The sequence below is a fragment of the Chamaea fasciata genome, unplaced genomic scaffold (genome assembly GCF_029207755.1).
Source record: "Chamaea fasciata isolate MVZ Bird 193981 ecotype frontalis unplaced genomic scaffold, bChaFas1.0.hap1 SCAF_4, whole genome shotgun sequence".
Classification (NCBI taxonomy): domain Eukaryota; kingdom Metazoa; phylum Chordata; class Aves; order Passeriformes; family Sylviidae; genus Chamaea; species Chamaea fasciata.
Genome location: NW_027094089.1, coordinates 38018685 through 38040500, shown reverse-complemented (window position 1 = coordinate 38040500; position 21816 = coordinate 38018685). Strand labels below are relative to the sequence as shown.

At 38.6% G+C, this 21816-nt stretch overlaps 1 protein-coding gene across 1 annotated transcript in view; it reads left to right on the top strand.

Moving 5' to 3' along the window:
* TMC1 (transmembrane channel like 1) overlaps positions 1–21816 on the top strand; it is a 58012-nt gene that overhangs the window by 4920 nt on the left and 31276 nt on the right. The window contains exons 2-4 of the mRNA XM_066182379.1: positions 3297–3359; positions 3504–3873; positions 10067–10207. Of these exons, the coding sequence (XP_066038476.1) occupies positions 3297–3359; positions 3504–3873; positions 10067–10207 (574 nt within the window). The remainder of the gene's footprint in view (positions 1–3296; positions 3360–3503; positions 3874–10066; positions 10208–21816) is intronic.

Here is a 21816-nt window from a genome sequence, read left to right as displayed (position 1 = left end):
GAGTGTCATCATGAAGTGTAATTTGTGTTTGAATATTGTTGAAATGCTTCTCTGGCAATTAATCGAGACAGATTTTTACACAAGCTTCTGAATTGCTGCATTGTGAGTTTTATAGCCTGTTCCCTTCCTCTTTGAAAAGTATCATGGAGTTTATGACCCAAAATAGCATAGTAATAGTAATAATAACAATAATGATAATGCTGCATATTGTGATGTTTATTTGTCTCTTACTACTCGTATACAACTATCAATACTGGTCTTTCAATAATAAGTGCAAAACAATCAGACACAAAAAGTTATTAATGCAGCTTGTCTGAAATACAAGTTGCCAGGGGTGGCTGCAATGTGAGTGTGGTGTTGGGTGGCAGAGTACCTTACACGGACCACTGCATACATGTGGGTCAGCACAGTTTTCAAGGGTGACAAAACTCTTCCATTCCCTCTCCTCAGTGATTTTTTTTCTCTTCTAAACAACACCAACTGCTATCACAGTTGTCACATTCAATAACTTTTAGTTCTATCTTGAGCTTTGGCAAAAAGCTCTTTGCATGCATTTGTCATACCCAAGGACCTGGAAGAGGTCTCTTTATTTTGTAGATACACCAGAATGAGAAGGACACCCCTCTAACAGTTTTCATATTAACACACTTTATCTCCACATGAAATTCAGTTTGGACATACAATTTTAAATCTTTGCAGACACAAATTTTGAAGGTGCACTAGTGCTTGCTGGGCACATCTACAGTACCCACTTCTAGCTGATAAACCCACATAATCACTGGTCATCCTTTCTGTGTTTGCTTTATGGCAATATCTATTTCTGTTTGATTTTGGACTTTTTTTTTATTTTTTTAAAAAATTGTTCTTTATCACTCATGTACCTGATAATTCAGATGAAAAAAAACCATAAACATACAGAACTTAATATTCAGATACGCTCACTCATAGCAGTGTTTTCAATGCTTTTCCCAAGCTGTCTGAAATCTGTAAATTAGCTTAGAATTTTATCTTAAATTTTCGTGTAGTGAATTTGCTATCCTTATGCTACTAGAATTAGTGTAATAAATAAACAGACTCCAACATCTATCTTCAACCTTGTTTAAGTCTCTATGCCTCACAATCCCTTGTCTCTGTCACTATTATGCCAATAATAATGTCATTATTATGTCAATATGACACTGTCATTATTATGTCAACTCAAGCTGGGTAGACTTCACTGCTGATGCAGGTTTCAGTATATATGAGAAACTTCCATTTGTTTGCCTGTTGTATGGGCTTATCAGGCTGCACTGAGGCCAATCTCTAACCAATAAAGTGCTTTTCTGGGGCTTTCTGTTTGGCCATAGGAGATCAGCCAAAGCATTTGTATCAATAAGAAATAGTGCTGTTCTGTTGCATAGGAGGTATCTCTTAGAGGTGTCTGTCTTCATTTTTGCAAGCTTTCAATAGCAGTACAATGGTCTTTATCAAAGGAGATCCTGTTACTGTCAGCAGCAGAAGGCGCATGTCTGGGCAGAACAAAGGAGCACTTATTGTCACATTCCAACGATGATATTGAATGACAATTTTTTTTGCATAATCTTAAAAATTATGATACAGATGCTGTGGAAGTGGTAGAAAGTGTTAATTACAATCAGATGTTTTGTGGAGGGAAGTTATATTCAGTTTTAATATGCCAGTTAAATTCTGGTTAATCACACTTCGCCTGTTACTACATAGAGAAACAAGACCCTGGATTCCTTCTTGTTTGCAGCCTGACATATTTTACTTCTTTTCTTTGATGCTCGGCAAAGCCAAGAAGTTGCCCTTCATAGTTAGCCACAGCAATCCTTAAATAAATCAATTTGTGTATAAATTTTCAATGAGTTGAAACTGGCTTGGTAAAATTTATAAAAGAAACGGGGGAACAAGTGAATGTGTGAAGTAAGAATAGAAAGAAATTTTCAAAAATATTAGAGATGATTGAAAAAGGATGATACTTGCAGTTTCTTGCCAAAAAAATGTAACTATAAGGATCAACCATAAGGACAACTTTCTGGAGGGGAAACTGGACAATATACACAGGAAACAGACAGATTATGTAGGAATGGAATGACTGCTACACACTTCTACTATTTCATGGTAATCTCTGTTAGCCTTATTAATTTCCTACTACCATCTATTTCTATATTTACCACCAATGTGTCTAAAGTGTTTTTCCACACATAGAAGCTCAAAAATACCTCAAAAGGGCCCATTAGAACCTGGCTTCTCAGGTATTGCTTCCTGAGAAGAAACTTTCCTAGGGAATATCTGTAGCAGTTTCAGAAGCAGTTTCAGAATACTTACCTGTTAAGTAAAATGTTCATACCAATGTATTCAAAGAACACATTAGTTAGATACTAATTAGATATTATGATGGATATAATACATATGAGAGTATTTTTATTATTTAGTTTATTATCTATAAATCCGTGATTTCAGTTTCAAAGTGCACCAGGCAGATGCAATGGATATTTTCTGCTTATTGATGGGTAGCACAGACATTGTCTCTTATTGAACTTATTGAGAATGAAAAATTAAGAAAGGGATCCACTCCAAACCAAAGATCTTTCTGAGGAGTAGCACTACAATCTTCTATAAATAGACTATGCACCTGAATCTTTCAGTGTTAAAAACATCTCGTGTTATAGACAGGTAGAATAGAACTTGTATGTGGTATTGCATACAAGTGAGCTGGATCGAGCTTTGTCCCTGTGTTTAGAGATTTGGTTGTTGGAACTGAGAGTAGGTCTGCTCTCTTTTCTGGAACTGCACTCTTCAGCTGTGCTGCCGGTCTGGAGCTTCATGCCCTCCAGTCAGTCAAATCAGGAATTGATTATTTTAGTATTTTTTTAATCTCAGCCAGTTATTTATCTCTCATGTTTAAGAAATCTCAGATAATTGTCTGAGCAAAATTTTCATCCTTGTTCTCCATGTTTTAGGGTATTTTTAGCATCTTCCTTTCCAATTTATTGCTTCCATAAGAAAGAATTCTTCCCAATGTCCCTATGAGGCTTATTCATTTGAGTGCTGAAGGAAAAGTGTAGCTGGTTTTTCTGTCTTCATCTTACCTCTTGAAAACTGTTTGCCATGTTCCAAAACGCTGGAATAAAATCTTCCAAATAAAATGTTTACTGCATTGTACTTCTTTACAAATAAAATGTTGTAAAGAAGTACAAAGCAGTAATTGCCAAGAATTTCTTAAAACCCCTGAATTCCTAATGTTTGATCTACCCTTCACATGCACTCACCTTTTTTTTTTTTTCACTTAACAGAGGGCAGTGATGACAATGAAGAAGGAAGTGCAGTTGAAAATGAAGAAGCTGCCAAAGGAACAGGTCAGTGATGTGTTTTACTTTGAGGCCCGACACAGATGCTTTCTGATTATTAGTAAGAATGAAGGGGGAGGAAAGGTCTTCTTTATGTGCCTTCTAACATGTGCCCTCCTCTAATGTGTTTTTATGTTTTTTAAACTACCACAGATAAAGGGAGGAAGAGAGCAACCCCAAGAACCAGAAGGGCACGTGCCAGAGGGAGAGACAGGGATAGTGATGAGGAGGATGAGGATGATGAATATGGGACTAGGAGAGCTGGGCATCGCAGACACAGAAACCGTAGACGAGGACGAGCAGCTGGAAATGAGGCCAGTGATTCTGATATGGAACCTGAAAAAGCCAGGAAGAATCAGGCAAATCAGAAATCCAAGGAAGATGATGAAGAAGAGGAAGATGAGAAAGGGGGTAAAAGCGGGAAAGGTAAAAATGAGAAGAAAGGGGACAAAAAGCCTGATAAAAAAGGGAAAAAAGAGAAGGCAAATAAGAAGAAGAAAGACAAAAAGAAATCAGGATCAGGGTAATTAAGTATCTTTTTTTGTTGTTGTTGTTTTTTTTCTTATTATAAAACCACAGTTACCTTACATAAAACCTGTTTTCTTTTATAGCTGTGACATACCAAGAGTCAATATGACTACCTTACTTGTGACAGTCAAATTAGAGTCGGACAGATATTCTTTGTCCTGCAATGAGGAAATGACAGCTGAGTGAAATGAAAACTTTCTGGAAAAGTCATATCTAGTTATATCCCAAGTTTATGTGCTGTTTTCTAGAGAAAGGGAAAATGACAGAGGAGAAGAGAAAGAGGTAGAGGGAGGTGATAACAGGTGAGATCTGTCCCCCCTTTTTTCTTTCTGGAAAACTAAAATGCCCCAAACCCCAAGCTGACTACCCTCCAAAAAAGACAAGTTTTATTCCCAGTATAGAACTAAAATCTCGATGCTTCTCAGAACACATGCTTGTTTCTCAGCCAGTTTTGAGCCAGGTTTTAAGACCAGTGCCAAAATTTCAAGAACCCAGAACCAAAAACTGAGATGGGATTTTCCCATCTGTCTCCCACTCACTTCCTCTGCAATGTCACTTTTCAACTTTCCAAAGTATTTAATGGAACCTGGAGTCTTTAGACGGCTCCAGTGACAGGGAGCACTTCAGAAAAACATTTCTATTTCTCTGTCGTCCTAGCATTCCCTTGCTCCTTGTCCCTTCTTGTGCTTTTGAAAGGAAGCGACCCCTGGGAGCAATGCATAAGGAAGGAAAGAAAGTTAGGCACACTTATCTCAGTATAGAGGGAGAGAAACATCCATTCCTCATTCAGCACTTGCTACAGCTCTTTGTATTCCCAGTGGCATCACTGGAGAGCACAGCAGGAGTAAAAGGAAAAAAAAATACAGTGAGATATGCTGTTGTATTAATTTTTCTGTGATCCCATTTCTACACGTGTCCACTTCATTTCCTTTCCCAGTGAGAATGAGAATGCCTAAAATCTTTCCTTCTGCTGGCTCTTCACTGTGGTGGCAATTATACTTCTGTGTGTAGTACAGTTTCCTGCACTCACAAAGCAACAGTCCTGACTGTGTAAACCTCTGTTCCTCTGCTTATTTTTGTTTGCATTGTAAACATTTACTCATTTAAAAAGGCCACTGAAAAAAGAAAATTGAACAAGGCTGAAGTGCTTTTCATTGTCTTTCAAAGTTCTTAATTTTCGGCTAAATAAACTGCTACCTGGAATTGAAATAATTGAAATTGCTACCTGGAACAAGACTTTGTTCCTAAAGTAGTAAGACTAACAACATTTGAGGAAAAACTGAGGACACGCTCAAAGATAACTCAAGAATATTATATTTTTAGACTTACAGGAGCTGCTGAAAAGATTGCAGAATAATAAGAATATTTTAAAATATTTTCAAATGAAAGAACAAAACAATGTAAGAATGAAGGATAGCAGGCTGATCACCAGATCAGTTTGGCTGTGATTGAGATAAAGGGTTTCCAAACCTTCAGAATGGAAAATAGGGTTGGCAGTATAGAAATATAACAAGTCCATGAGGACCTATCACAACAAATGCTCTCTACTGTTTAAACATAGACTTTACTGACACAGCTTTTTTAGATGCCAAGGTGTTTCAGCATGAAATATCATGAAAAGAATGAAAACAGAAGTTGAGAAAGAGAGCACAGAAAAAATTTTCCCTAAATGAAAAGTGAAGCTATTTAACAGAGAGAAAATATTGTATTTACTACTGTCATTGTGGCATGTGCTAAACTCAGGCAATATTGCCCATTTTGGTGAGGTCACAGTACAAGTCAGTAGAATCTGCTGCGGTTTCCCTCTTCTCCCTCTGTACTTTTCATTTAAATCAGGAAAATCTCTTCATGCACTACTTATTCTATATAAAGGACATAAGGGAATCCTAGAAGAACTCTGCATAGATTTTCTGGTTTAGTTATTTTGTTTTTGTCAAAACTTCAAAGTTCCACTCTTGGCTAATTTGTGGTAGTGAGTTCATTCTGGGTGAGTTTTAAATCTTCTGTTCTTAGGTGTTAATGATTGTTGACGAGGCCGATTGTTACCTGTTATTGAGGGTGTGAGGACGGCCTGCTCTACACTGTTCATAATCATCAACCCCAAAATATCAATGATAAATTTATCCCTTAATCTCACTGTGGGGGTCTGAGATGTTCCTGGGTTAAAAAACAGTTCAGTTCTTTACTGCCATGTTTCATTTTGTCTGGTTGAGTTTGAAAACTCTGTGTAGTCACATGAGAAAAAAAAATTATGAATGGGATAATATTCTTCCTACTGCGTAGCTCTATCTGAGAGTAAATAAATGACTTTTTTTAGGTGTGCTTGAGAGTATAAAACTTCTGTGTAAGCCTGGAAGTACATGGAGGATTAAGACACTATGTTTTTTTCTAACTGAATAACATTAACAGACAATGATATGGGGATTATCTGTATAAATAGAATATACACCAAAAAAAAAAAGAAAAAAGATTTCAAATTTAGTCAAATTTATTTAATTGCCATGCTATACTCTTGAGTCATACTGGTCTTCCAAGCATACCAGCATCCAAGCTCAAAGAAAATATTTTCATTGCAATTTTAATGCTATACGCAGAAATAATGAGAAAAGCACATTGCATCCCTAAAGAGGAGGTGAAACTAAAACCAAATTAGAGATATATAATAAGGTAGTAAAACCATATTAGAGATTAATAGAATGAAGAAGATCATTATGTGTGTAACTTGAAGAAGCACTTGATTTCAAGAGTTCTGCTGACTTAGATGTGTATTGAATTGGAGCCAAGGAGGGTAGGGGCTTGATGTCAAGATATTTATTGCTGTAGTGGTTTGAAAGCAAAACAAGTGAGAGGCTCCAAGTCAGAAATACAATTTAATAGGAAGAAAGAAAAAAAAAAAAAAAGGTAAAATTAAACAAATGCAAAAATGCAAAAGACCACTGACAGAGTCAGAATACAACCTGAGCAGGGTGATGGAAGCAGTCCAGATGAGGTGGTCTTCCTGAAACAGCAATCCTGTAGAAAAGCCTGGTAGCTCTGGTCCTCTGGGAATCCAGTGGGTAAGGCTGCTTGCACTGTTCCAAATCCCAGATTATATCCAGGTAGGAATGCTTGGTTCCTCCCTCTGGGCGGAGCATCTCACAGTGGGATGATGAGTCATGCAGGGGGTCCTTGATGGCCCATTAAACAGAGATAGCTCCTGGAGAAAATTATCTATGAGTCATGCAGCAAGGCATTTGATGGGCCATTAGCAGAAGATAGCCCTGAGGGGAGGGGGCCTGGGAAGAGCACTGCTCCAACAATTGGATTCAACAGTTCATGAAGATGGTGACAGAATACTTTGTGCACATCCTATGCTACAACCCAGGACAATTGACACTTGATGCTTTATGTTAGCCTGCAGATCACAATGAACGCTTCTGGCCTTCAAATGTGTGAATAAAAACCTTTTATGAGAGGCTAAGACTTCTGGTTGCAGAAGATAGAATTTTGATTTCCTGACTTGAACAATATGGTGTTCACCACTTGAGCTAAAGAAGAAGTCCCGCTGTTACTCATCCAAGCATGGCTGCATAATGTAAACACACTAGAAAATACTGATATCTTAAAGAAACTTTGAATTTTAGATTTTTTAATTATTTTTCTGTTTCCAAAGGAAAGTGAAGAATGGAAGACAAGATATGTTTGCAAAGACAAACAAAGCAGTATCTGGCAAAGGGCACAAAGCCCATATTATCCTGACTTGACCTCTTGTGTTTTGTTAAGCTTCCTTTCCTCAGTAAGCTCACTGCATTAGCACAAAACCCTCATATTTCCCACCCTCTCACTGCAGCATTGTAAACCAAAAAATTCCAGCTTTGAATAACCCAGCAACCTTCCATCTAAAGAAGTGTTTAATATCAGACACATCACTCCGCTTTGTAAAATGCAAGGCAACTGAGTGCAGCAATGGATTCTGAGCTCTCTCAAGTCAGACTCTTTTAATCCCTCTGTTCTTCATGACGATATGACTCTCCTTACATTCTCCCTCAAAATTTTATGCACAAATAATTTTGTTATTCTTTATCCATTTGACTTCAGTTTTCATACTGTTCTCAACTTGCCCTTCACAATACTGGTAGGACAATAAATAGATGTGGTGTTTAGTAGCAGTTTTTCTGTACGTAGTTTTAAGTTTTCTGTGATACTGTTTTTTGTCATGTGAAGCCCAAAATGGTAAGACTGATGGATACAACTTTCTAAGGTTACAGTCTGTTCTATGCTCAGAGGGTTGGAGCACCTTTCCTAGAGGACAGGCTGAGAGAATTGGAATTGTTCCACCTAGAGAAGAGAAGGTTCGGGGGAGATCCCTCTGTGGCCTTCCGGTGCCTTAAGGCAGCTCATGAAAAGGAGGGAGAAAGACTGTTTATATGGTCAGACAGTGACAGAAAAAGGGGCAAAGGTTTTAAACTGAAGAAGAACACATTTAGATTAGATGTCGGAAAGAAATTCTTCTTTTAGGGTAGGGTGTGTCACTGGATCAAGTTGTTCAGAGATGCTGTGGGTGTCCCGCAACAGGGAAGTGTTCAAGGCCAGGCTTGATGGGATCCTGAGCAACCTGATCGAGTGAATGGCATACTTGCATATGGCAGAGATGGCTGGATTTGAGGTCCCTTCCAACCCAAACCACTCTGAGATTCCATGGTTCTATGACAATAAGTAGCATTTTAACCTTTAATAGCAGGGTGACCCACAACTACGCGGGCCTCCTTCTTTGCTTTGCTAATTTCTGTGTGTCTGAAAGTTTTCAGCTCATCCCCTAATCTTTTGCTATAATTAAGTAAAATTTATGAAGACTGTAGGTAGATGACCAATAAGAAATTTGTATTTTTCTCTGTTTCAAAGAGTACTTTGCTTTTATTCTATTTGTTTGTTTTGAATCTTATCAGTATTCTTGCTGGTAAACTCTTGTGACATTTGCATAATTTAGATCTCTAAAAAGACCTATGTCATCTGTTTTGGTAGAAGAAAAAATTTATAATTTTAAATTATTCAGGAGATAGAACTGATACATTAGATAATGAATCATACAGCTCTCACATCAGATTTTGGATATCTAAGTCTCAGAAAGGTGAAGTATGAGCATAAGAGTCTGAAAACTACTTGCTTGATAAAGTCAGAATGAATTTTTCTCCATTGAAGCCATAAAACCATTAACCCCCCCCCAAAAAACTTGCAATACAGTTTCAAACATTAAGAAGACTAACAAACAAGCAAGCAAATCAACAAAAGAAACTAAAGAAAGCACAACAGGAACAGGTAGAAATGCATCAAACTGCTATCACCAAGAGGTCACTTAGTGGTAGTTGTCACAATCAGCTTTTCAGAGGAGAAAGTCAGAGTCTATTGATTTCCTTTTTACCATTTTCCTGTTCACTGGCATAAAAAGTGGAAGCACCTGTTGCTAAAGGATTGCTACATACCATTATATGAGATGCAAGATTGCTTATAGAAAAGGGTATCTATGCAGATTTAAGGAAAGTGAATCTTATTTTAATCAGCTATTCTTTGCAAAGATACTGTAAACTGATGTATGGATAATAAATTTAGACCACAGATACAACATACCTGGGGATGCCTTTACAATTACACCTCCTTTCCTAGAGTACTTGTTGCTTTCTCGTGGTCTTGCTGCAATGTGGCTGTGAATTTTTCCCATCTATGAAATGTTATGCTTTGGTAAGTGCATAGGCTGTCATTTGGTGTTTCAATTTTTCTCAGCTGAGGCTAAGGTGGTGTCTCTTCCCTCAACTGTGACACACTAAGGTGAAGGAGTTCAATTTTATGACTGCTGTTATAGCATCCTCACTTGACCATTCTGAGTTTGAGTTGGACTCTTAGGAGGATGATTACAGCTGCAGAAACAATAAGTGACTCTCAGATTTTACTCCAAGAGTGCTGCTCGCTGTCCCTGTGATTTTGAAGGTGTTGTGCTTCTTCACCCACAGTTCTGCATTTTGTGTGCAGGATTTGCCTTTCATACTAAAATTATTTACAAGTTTAAATGAAGACTGTTCTCCCTTCTGTGCAAATATGAAGGCACCTATCTAGTCTCAAATTTAAGAGAAATTAACACAAAGTATGTTTTTCTGTGAAAACTTCTGTCCTTTCTGAGTTTTGGTGATGTTTTTCTTTCCTGCTTTTGTTTGAAGCTCTGATTCTGAATCTGAGGAGGAGACAATTACAGAGGAGGACTTGGCCAAGCTGAAAGAAGAGGTAGAAGAAAAAAAGAAACTCATTGCCACATTAAGGAACAAGCCATGGAAGATGAAAAAGAAGTTGTCTGTCCTGAAGTATGGTTTGATTTCCATAATGAATATCTGCTGTCCTGCTTTGCACTGTTTTTCTGAATTTTCACTTTAGGTCTGCACCTACTTAAAAATTGAATTCAGACCACCTCTAATCTCTCTTCTTCAGGAGGTATTCCCACAGTAAGTGGAGGTAAATGGTGTTGCAGATCAGAGCTTTCTTGTCCCAGTAGAGCTGAAATCAAATATGGAAAGCGAATACATTTTTGGTTTTGGAATTTCCATTAAAACCCAATACAAAATCTTTTCCTTTTCTTCAGTTAGGTTGATACTGATGAATTCTTCCATTGGTGAGATTAATAGTTCATTAATATCTCTCAGAAAAATGATGCAATTCCAGGATTACCTCGAGATCGGTAGAGAGAGAGAATTTTTCTCCCTAGGCTGACTTTTAGGAAAGAAAAAAACCAACTTATGAAAAAGCAGGCTCTTTGAAGTAGAACTTGTACTTTCATGCATTTTTTGTTATGCTGCATAAAAAACTGCATTTTGCCCTAGCAAACCTATCGCTATATTTACTTGGAAGCCAAAAATTAAGTATTCATTTACATTTAAACTTCCACCAAGCACAGAAACTGAGAAAATAGAGAGAACTTTATTCTTTGACAAAACTTCTATGCTCCCCTGTTTTAAATAACCTATTCACAGGGGCAAACCCAAGACACCACCAGAACATATCTAGCACAGAAATGATGGTCTGTCCTGCAGAGAGTTTTTAATATGAACAGAAAACACAGATATGAAATATAGTGTGGAAAGTCTATGGATTTGTCCTTTCAGAAGGTAAGGTAACTTTGGAAAGGGTAAACTTGTAAAGAGGTAATGAAAAGAGTCAGGGGAGGTAAAAGGGAACAGTATCTAGGAGATGTAGAGTAGAAGCATTGTGCAAGTAAGAGAAATTTTGTGAAATATAAATGAGCAGATTAAATTTTGGATAGTCTAGAGATGAAGGATCTTCATGTACATAAACTCAACATTTGTTTATAGTCTTCCTATGGAGAATGTTTTTATTTTTACAGCCATTCTTCCATCTCATAATTCCTAGCAATTCCAAGGAAACTTCATGACTTGGTATGTCCCTTAGACTATTTTCCATTATTGCTTTTTCATGTGGGCAGTGATGATACTGCAACATGTAGCTAAAGGGTGATCAAGAGACACTTCTGGGCCTTGGGATATCTGGTAAGGAAAGCTGGTGCAGAGATTATTTTTTCCTCTGTGCTTCCAGTTGTGGGCAGTGATATTGGAATAAACAGGTGCACCCTGTCTATTAATACAATAATCCACAGAAAAAATCCTCCTAGAAACACTGCTAATGCTCTTGGAAGATGGGGAGGTGATTTGAGACAGTAAGGACATCTCCATCAGGGAAAAAACTGCCTGAACAAACCTTGTCTGATGAAGTCACTACATTAGTGGACAAAAAAAAGGGCTGTGGATGTCACTTAGCAGGACTTCTGTAAGGTCTTTGACATGGTACCCCAGAAAATCCTTCTCTCCAAATTGTAAAGATGTGGATTAAATAGGTGGACTCTGTGGTTGCTAAGAAATTGTCTGAATGGTTACACTCAGGGAGTTGGTGGTCAATGGGTCAACGTCTGTTTGGACATCACTGACAACTATTGTCATTCAGGGATTCATACTGGGGCCAGTGCAATTTCGTGTCTGCATCAATGACATGGATGGAGGGATTGCGTGCACCCTCAGAAAATTCCCAGATGACACCAAGCTGAGTGGTGCAGTTGACACACCTGAAGGACAGGATGCCATCCAGAGGGACCTGAACCAGCTCAAGGAGTGGGCAATTGGGAATCTCATTAGGTTTAACAAGATCAAGTGCTCCAACTTTGTTCGGGCAACACTCATCATCAATATAGGCTGTGGGTGAAACAGATGGAGAGCAAACCTTTGGAGGACTTGGGGGTGCTGGTGGATGGAAAGTCAAAGAAAAGGCTACAATGTGGATTTGCAGCCCAGCAAACCAAATGTGCCCAGGGCTCCATTGAAAGCAGCATGGCCAGAAGGTTGAGGAAAGGGATTCTGCTTCTCTAAACCACTCTAATGAGATCCCAGCTGGAATGCTGTGTCCAGATTTGGGGTCTTCAGTACAGGAAAGGCCTGAACCTGCTCAAGCAGGTCTGAAGGAGGGCCACAGAAATGTTCAGAAGACTGGAACAGCTTTCCTATAGAGAGGTTATGAGAGTTGGGTCATTCAGCCTGGAGAAGTGGAGGCTTTGGAGAGATCCTATAGCAGCCTTTCCTTACTTAAAAGGGGCTTTTAAAGAAGATGGGAACAGATTTTTATGAGAGCATGTGGTAATTAGACAAGTGCTAATAAAGCCTTAAAGTGAAACAGTAATAAAAACTTTAAGAATTTAGATGCAGACTGTATCTGGGGAAGATATTCTCTATGGTGAAGGTAGAGAGACGCTAGACGGTGCTGCCCAGAGAAGTTGCAGATGCCCCATTCTGGGAAGTGTCCAAGGATGAACTGGGTGGAGCTGTGCTCAATCTGGTCTAGTAAGAGGTGTCCCTGCTTATGGCAGAGGGTCTGGAAATAAGTGATCTATAAGGTTCTTCCCAGCCTAAACCATTCAACGCTTTTCTGATCCCAAGACATGCATACCAAAATGCAGTTATAGAGTGTGCTTTTTAGTGCCCTGTTTTTGTAATTGTGTCTTTGGAGACTACATTCAACTGAGTTGCATAACAAGACCTGGAGTTTTTATACTATTTAAAGTAAAAAAATTTATCTTATAAATGGGCACCCTATTATGATTACAGTTACAACAGTATTTTAAAGCATCTATGCTTTGTATTTTAGTGAGTTATTTAAGATTTATTAGAGAATCATTATTCTGATAGATTGGCACTATAGACATTGTTCTTGTACATATGAAAAATGAATACATGCTGGCTGTAAGAGCCTTAAACTTCTAAATCAATAATGTGACTTTTGAATAACCTTATGTTAGCATTTCTGTCTCTTGAGACTCTTGGTGAACCACTGTTAGTAGCATGTATTTCCCCTCGTCATGTGCTTCTTTCACTGTGAAGGATTCAGAATATCATGGGATGTGTGGTGAAAAACAAAAACTATCCTCTTACAGGTAGAAGAGCAAATTGCCCTATTCTTTGTCTTCCAGCTTTCACATTGGAGGTTTCTTCTCAGCATTATGATAAATGTTACATAATTATAGAAGCCAACTCCCACTTCCATGTTTGTTCTATATTAGCATCTTTTATTTCCAAGAATGGAAAAAAAGTGCTATCCAGTAATACGCCTATACAAGACAAAAGAAAAAAAAAAAGAAAAACTTCAAAAAATATTATTTTGAATGGTTAATATTAGCATCAACTAGGACTTTTCATTTTAAACATTTGGTTTTTAGAAATAAGTGTCGTCAGAACAACAAACAATATTTGGGGAGAGATTTAATTTCCACTGAAATTTGTAGGTTTTTTTAAAAAAGGACATTTTAAATAATTAAAACTTTTTTCAAAGCATTTTTTCATGGCTTAAACCGTATAGGGTGGGAAAGACAATTTATACTTAACTCTAGTGATTACTTTGTAAAATGGTAAATATTTTCCTTCATTCTTTGGAAAATGCATGAATGAACAATAATTTTAGAACACAGATGTAGAACTAGTTACTCTGTGGTAAATTCCTTCTGTGAAAATACGGCTGAGAGCTCACTACAGAAATGGCATTCTTAATAGAACTACACTGGCAATTTAGATCAACTCTAACTTCTAATTTACAGTGTCTAAAAAGATCTATTTCAGACAGCCTGTGATTATTCTTTGAAGAACTGTGACTTGATTAGGATACTGCTCATCAGTGTCCCTCTGCACTTTGAAGCTGAGTTGTGTTGATACTGTCAGACTCTAACCTCACCTTGAGACATCATGATCAGACCTTCATGGGTCTGGAGATGTGAAAAAAGAGAGGAAGAAGACATGGAGAGGGGTGAAAAGGTGTTACAACAATGTCCCAAATCACCTAGGCCCTAAGCAATAGATTTATTAGCCTGTGGGCTGGGGGCACACTGGTCTGTGCTACTGAATATATGAGTGTGCCTTGAGTTCAGACTTTTTCTCATTTCCAAGACAAATATTCTTCTTCAAAGGAGTTCTCTTGTTCTAGTAATTTTCCCTCTACTGATTTACATGGTTTGTGAACAGTGTTGCTTTGTGTTTTCTATGGGAGATGAGAACTTGCGATATTTCTTCTTGTCACTGCCTACTTAGGTGAGCACAAAGTTGCCTGAAGAGCTACCAGGTAATAATGACCATTAATTATCGCTTGCAAGATTGAGATTTAAAGAGAGGGGTAAATGGTCTGATGGATTGATTGATTCATTGACAGAGATCCTTGGGAGTCAGTCCTGAAGGGCAAAGGAGTCCAGGAAGGCGGGATATGCTTTGAAAAAGAAATTGTTAAATGTTCAGGAACAGGCTGTCGCCATGTGCAGGGTGAAAAATCGTTAGGAGAAAAGGCCAACCTGATTAAACAAAGATATTAGGCTTGATCTCAGGAAGAAAAGAGAATCTATTGTTTCTGGAAGGACAGACAGGTAACTTGGGAGGACTTCTAGGATGTTGAAAGTTCATGCAGGGAGAAGATTAGAATGGCCAAAGCCCTGTTAGAACCTGATTTTCGTCTACTTTTAAAGACAGTAAAAAGTATCTATAAATAACATTTTCAGTAAATGGAAGGTCAGAGAGTGTCTCCATTGTTTGTTGAATGTGAAGGCTAGTGTAATGACAGGGATTGAGAGAAAGGCAGAAGTACTTAATGCCTTCTATGTCTCAGTCATCAATATCAATACAAGCTATTGTCATGATACTCAGCTCCTTGAGCAGGAAGTTGTTGATTGGGAAATTAGTGAAGCCTCCACAATCCAGGAGGAGATGTTGTGCCAATTAGACATGCACAAGTCTAGACATCCTGGTGGGATCCATCCCACAGGAATAATGGAACTGGTGAAAGAACCAAAACATTCTCAATCATCTATCAGCAGTACTGGTTAACTGGAGAAGTTCCTGCTGACTAGAAATTAGCACATGTAACACGAATCTACAAGGAGGATCAGAAGGATGATCAGGCCTATCAGTCTAACCTCAGTTCCAGGCAATTTAGTATCATCCTGATATTATCCTGAGTGCCATTATGCAGCACAATCACAAGATCAAGCCCAGCCAACACAGTTTGAAGAAAGGGAGGTTGTGGTTGGCGAAATTGTTCACCTTCTATGACAAAATGATCTGCTTAGTATATGAAGAGAAGTCTGTGGATGTCATCTATCTAGACTTCAGTAAAGCATTTGATACAGTCTCCCAAGCATCCTTCCAGAAAAACTGGCTTGGGTGGGTGCACTCTTCAGTGGGTAAAAACCAGCTGTTTGTCTTGGCCCTGAGAGTGGTGGTGAACGGACCTAAATCCAGCTGATGGCCAGTCACTAGTGGTGCCCCCCACAGCTCAGTTTTGGAGTCTGTATTGTTTAACATTTTTATTGATGATCTGGGCATGGGAACTGAGTGCACGCTCACTAAGTTTGCAGATGACACCAAGCTGGGTGGGAGTGTTGGTCTGCTTGAGGGCAGGAAGGCTCTGCAGAGGGACAGGCTCAGTCAGTGGGCTAAGGACAACTGCAGGAGGTACAACAAGGCCGAGTGCTGTGTCTTGCACTGGGGTTGCAGCAGCCCCTGTGCAGTGCTAGTGTCTTGGGGTGAGGTGGCTTGAGAGCTGCTCTTCAGAAAGGAACTTGGGGGTTGCTGTTTGGACATAAGCCAGCAGTGTGCCCAGGTGGCCAAAGAGGACAGTGGCCTCCTGGCCTGTGTCAAGAACAGTGTGGCCAGCAGGACGAGGGCAGTGATCATGCCCCTGTACTGGGCACTGGGGAGGCCTCAGTTCTCTGCTCAATTCTGCTCAGAACTGTGCTCAGTTCTAGGTCCCTCACCTGAAAAGGGACATTGAGGGGCTGGAGCCTGTCCAGTGAAGGACAACAAGGCTCCTGGAAGGACTAAAGAACATCACTCATGAGGGAAGCTGAGGGAGCTGAGGTTGTTTAGTCTCATGAAGAGGAGGCTCAGGGGGGGCCTGATTGCTTTTTACAACTCCCTGAAAGGAGGTTGTGGTGAGTCGGGGGCCCGTATCTGCTATAGTGCCTGCAGTGAGAGGATAAGAGGAAGTGGCCTTAAACTGAGACAAAGGAGAGTCAGATTAGATACTAGAAAAACTTTTTTGCTGTTAGGTTAGCCATGCATTGGAATAGGATGCAACAGGGAGATGGTGAAGTCCCATCCCTGGTGGTGTTCAAGAGGCATCTGGGTCTGATGTTCAGTGATGTTGTTTAAGGGTTTGGGGGTTACAGTGGTGGTACTGGGTTGATGGTTTCCTGTAAGGTCTCTTAAAGGTCTCTCCCAACCTTGACCCTTTTATGATTCTATGATTTTTGGATTAGAAGAAGGTACAATAGAAATAGAACTAGTGGGCCAGAACTTCAGCTGCTGCAAACTGGAAAACCTTCAGGGAAAGCTACCCCAGTTTAAGTCTGAGGGTTGGATTTTGGGATCTGCATCCCTGTTTGTGCATTTTTCTGCCTGAGTTTTGCACCAACATGAAGAAAAGGGAAGGGTTTAAATGCTGTGCTTCCCTCTGGTATACTCATCTCACTTCCCTTACCCTGCTCATAGCACTTTAGATAGACGAAATTTTGTGCTATAAAAACACGAACTCCAGTTAGTGGGTAGTTTATATTCAACAGCAATGCTTATTATGGTACCATATAAATAGAGAATTGAGCACAAAAATCCAGAGATGTGCCAACTGTGCTCTCTAAAGTTATGTGTTCTCTAAAGAAACTTGAGAACTTTTTTTCTTTTTCCCCTAGGAAAATCAGAGAGTGCAGAATCTGTACTTCACTCAAAATTATAGGATGGTTTGGGTTTGAAGGGCTCTTAAAATTAAATTTATTCCAACCCATTTATTCCCTTCCTGCCACTGGAAGGCACACTTTTCACTAGACCAGGTTGCTCAGAGCCCCATCCAGCCTGGCCTCAAACACTTTCAGGGATAGTGCATCCACGACTTCTCTGGGCCTGTGTCAGCACTTCACCTTCACAGTAAAGAATTTCTTCCTAATATCTAATACAAACTTATTCTATCTCAGTTGGAAGCCATTCCCCCATGACCTGTCACTACCTCATCTAGTAAGAAGTCCCTCCCCTTTCTTGCAGGTCTTCTTCAGGTACTGGAAGGCTGTAACTAGGTCACCTCAAAATTTTTCTTTTTCAGGCTGAGCAAACCCAGTTCCTTCAGGCTTTCCTCATAGGAAGTGGGCTCCGTCCTTCTAACCAAGTTACTATAAGAGCAACTTAGTGGTTCTCCTTTGGACTAGCTCCAATAGGTTCCTTTTCCACTGATGTGGTCACTCCATCATAGCAGATCACATGCTAGGGACAGAATATATTATGGTGTTTTTTAGTATTTTTGTAGCATAGTTAATTTTATTACAGGACTTAGACTGCCCATCAAGACAAATTAATTGGAAATAAGATATTTTATAAGCATGCAAACCCAAATATATATAAGGTGCATGTGTGGGATGGTGGAAATTTCTCGCCTTTTGTTGCATTCTTTGTACTCCCATCAATCAGTATTTCATCTCTCTTACTGTGGACATACTGACAGTCCAGACTGGTTGTCTTGGAGGCCAGGTGGGTATTAAATAACACTATAATTTGCCCACTATTATTACTGAGTTGCTTTTCAAGTGAGCTGTGCCCAACAATATTTGTTTTGAAGTCTGTTTTCAGCTAATCTTGTGAGACTTACAAAAGTCCTGGACAATCAGTATTTCTTTTTATTGAGCTTTCAGTTCTTAGAGTCTGAAACCTTCCTGAACTGTTACTGAAAAATATGATCAATCCACTTAAATTGTATTCATTAGCAACAAGCTCTAAGAGCTGTAATGCATCCTCTCTCCAGCAAAGAAGTGCCTGAGGTACCATACAGCTAGCACTTTGGAAGTTGTAACTCCACACCTTGTATTAATAATTAACTCAGGCTTCTCTGGGACAATAATGCCTGCCCCTCTGAAACATTTATTAGTTCTAGCATCTGTAATTCAATTAATAAGCTTTCTCTAAAGCTTCTTTAAATTCACAGTTTGCTAGCAGGGTACACTTTGGCCTATCTTGTGTTACAGATAATTTACCTCTAACACATGATACCAGTGATTACAAAGCTTGATTTTGTTGGTCTGCGTTGTTTTTGACACATCCTCATGTTTGTGAAGTCTCATTACTTCCAAGTGCGCATGAATATGTATATATGTACTTTTGGTTTTTTTTTGTTGTGGTTTCTAAAGTATTTCTAAGACCTACTCATTCCTCCTGTTATCACATTTTATTTACAGCACAAAAGAAATGGAGGAAAGACAAAGTGTGACAGAAGTCTGCAGGGATGTACAAATAGAGGTCTTTCATTTAGATAGTTTAGACATCAAGGTAGAAATGAGTAATTTAATTACCTTAATTTAGTAATCTGTTGAACTATATTTAACATGAACATGTGTTACAGATGTCAAAAGGACATGGGATGCCTGGTTCCTGACTGAATGGTGCCAAGTTGATGCTGAACTTTTAAGGCCAGGAGGTTTAAGTAACTTACAAATCACAGAGGTCAGGAGTAAGTAGTCAGTGGAGTAATTAGCCAGTGGACTAATCTGCTGCAGAGCTGGTGGAGGAAGAAAAGCTGAGGAGAGAATGAATACATATTCTGTTTGATGGCTCCAGCATCATAAACAATATGAAAATGTTTTTTAGCATGTTATTGGAAAATTACCAAAATGTAAGCTATGCTTGTAGAACGTCAAAGGTAACTTGATTTCCTTTTTTCCAACAGTGAAAGAATACTTCCACTATTATTTCACAGAGTAATTTCTTTTTTAAAAAATAATTTCTTTCAATTGCATAACAACAATAAAAAACAATTTAGATTGGAAAAGAACTTTATGATCATTGAGTCCAGCCATTGACACAACACAGTTGAGACCATCTCTAGTCCAAGTCCCTCATCATCGCATTTACACACCTTTATGAAACCTCCAGGAATGGTGATTCAACCAGTTCCCTGGGCAGCCTGTTCCAATGCTTGATGACCTTTTGCTGAAGATATTTTTTGTGATATCCAATCTAAACCTCCCCTGGAACAAATTGAGACTATTTCTTCTTGTCATGGCTCTTGTACCTGAAAGAAGAGACTGATTCTCTCTTCACTACAACATCCTTTGAGGAGACAGACTGACTGAGGCTGCCCTCTATCCCCTCCTCCAGATCATCAAAAAAGCAGGACTGTCCTCAGTACTGAGCCTGGGGAACGCCACTGTGTCCGGATGACAGATGGTTTTAACTCTGTTCACCACCACTCCTTTGGCCCTATGACCTGTGCTACTCTTTCGTTGATTATAAGCTGATTATTAACTATGTGATGACTTTGCTATTACTTCCCAAGATTGGAAACATTATTGCCAAAATTTTTAATGCATGTTTGAAACATCCTCTTGTCAGGATCGGTGTGGATTAATGGTCAATGGATTAATTCCAGCAATTCTATTAATTAAAAAAAAATAAAAAAAATTAAAGTGCATTGTTATTATACCAGAGTAAAATTCAGTGTAAATGAAAATGAAAATAATACTGCAAGTCCACCATTTGGACTTAGCAGGTTTTTTTCATTATTTATACAACAAACTTTAAAGTATGGGAAAATGATTTATTAAGACAGTGAGAGCAGTTGCTTCATGCTTCTTCGATGAAACATGAAAATAACTTCACAAATATTGTGCATATATGTGTCCAACAGGTTTTTTTTGCTTCAGTCTTTCTTGTGTAACTCAGAAGACTGCACTTGTAACCACTCAGTAAGAAATGTTCTTTTGTGATACAATGATGATCTTAGTCCAATGCAGGGAAATGGAATGAAAATCAGTGAAAAATAGGTTATAAAATGTTTAGGGAAGAAGGGATGCAAGGATAGAGGAAATTTCAGCCACTGACAAAGCAGAATCCAGGGAAGAATTCAGGAACATCAGCAGCATAAAATCTGTAGGTCCAGATCACCACATTCAGAAAGCAATTTTTTGGTTTGGCTTGGAGAAAAAGCTAAATACTGATAACACTTGAAAGATTGCTTGATGGGGGTCCAGGTGGCAGATGAGGATAAGAATAATTAGTTTTAATAAAAAAATCTTACAAAATTAGCTTAAAACAAGTTAAAAAGGGATTTAAGATAAATAATTTTGAGGAATTTGATAGTGGAAAATTCCTTCCTGTTTTGGCTTAACTTTGTTTTATATCAGAACAAGTTTGTGGAGAGCTTGAGTGTTTCACATATAGATGTAAAATGTATTTGTATATGCTATTAAGGATTTTTAAAAGTATTTATTGCTATTTTTATATTATGTCCTTAAATTTCTAACTTACCTCTTCACTCTGAAAAAAACTCAACTTAAAATTTGAAAATTTTATGTTCTGCAATGTAATGTAATTAGTGAATGAGAACACAAGTTTTCTACTCTGTAGGTTTTGGTTTCAGGAAATTTTCATGAACAAGCCTGAATTACCCAGTGATAGAAGTTGTAGTAGAATTTAGTATCTCGACCTGGGGGATTGACATGTGTGCATTTTATTGAGTTTGCCTGCTTTTATGGCACTGTTTCAACACTGACTGCTGAATTTAAGAGTAAGCTGCCATCTGCTGTCAGGACTCCTTTATGTCTGTTGACAGAGCAGCAAGATTTAGGACTCTGAGGCTTGAGTTTAAAGGTGACTCTGGACACAAGTTTCCTGAAGATGAACTATTCTGTTTTCTCTACTTAAGTGGGAGGGCTGAGATCTAATTGTAGATTTTTCTGAGAATCAAAATGAAAAATGATATGTGAGCAGTGTGCCATAAAATCTCTGTGGCATTCAGAGTAGCTTGGAAAATAAAGAATCCCCAGTCAGTGTCAATGTTAGCTAAATACAGAAAGATAATGCTTAAGAATCCAGAATACAAATGTGATCCAGAAGCACAGGATTGGAAACAAAGGATCTACACCCTCAAAAGGACGTGGCTTGATCCTCAAGGTACAATTTTGAGGTGATGAATAGGTGGGCTATGTTGCTGTGGGGGTGGTTGGGTATTTTTATCTTTTCTAACATGAATCTTTGCTTTCTTTGTGCTATGGAGGGAAAAAAAAAGTGATTAGATTAGCATTCATAATTCCAAACATTAGGAAAAGGTGTGCAGAAGTCCAAGAGAAGGTCAGGTGAATGTACACTGGCCCTGATGTTTCACCAGCTGTGTTTGGGTGAAAGCACTTGGAATGAGAGTGCTCAGAGGGCTCTCAAATAAGGAAAGCTCTCAGTGACTGAAAATGAAATTCAGTAACTTAATTTTGCACTGATGTGCACTTATTTGGATCCCTGCTACTGCAAGCTAAAGCGGTTGTTGCAGTGGGTGTCTGAGTTGTGAAAGGCCTCTATAGATCAATAGACTATTGATATTAGACTGAAGATAAACCTAAGAATTTGCAGTTTCT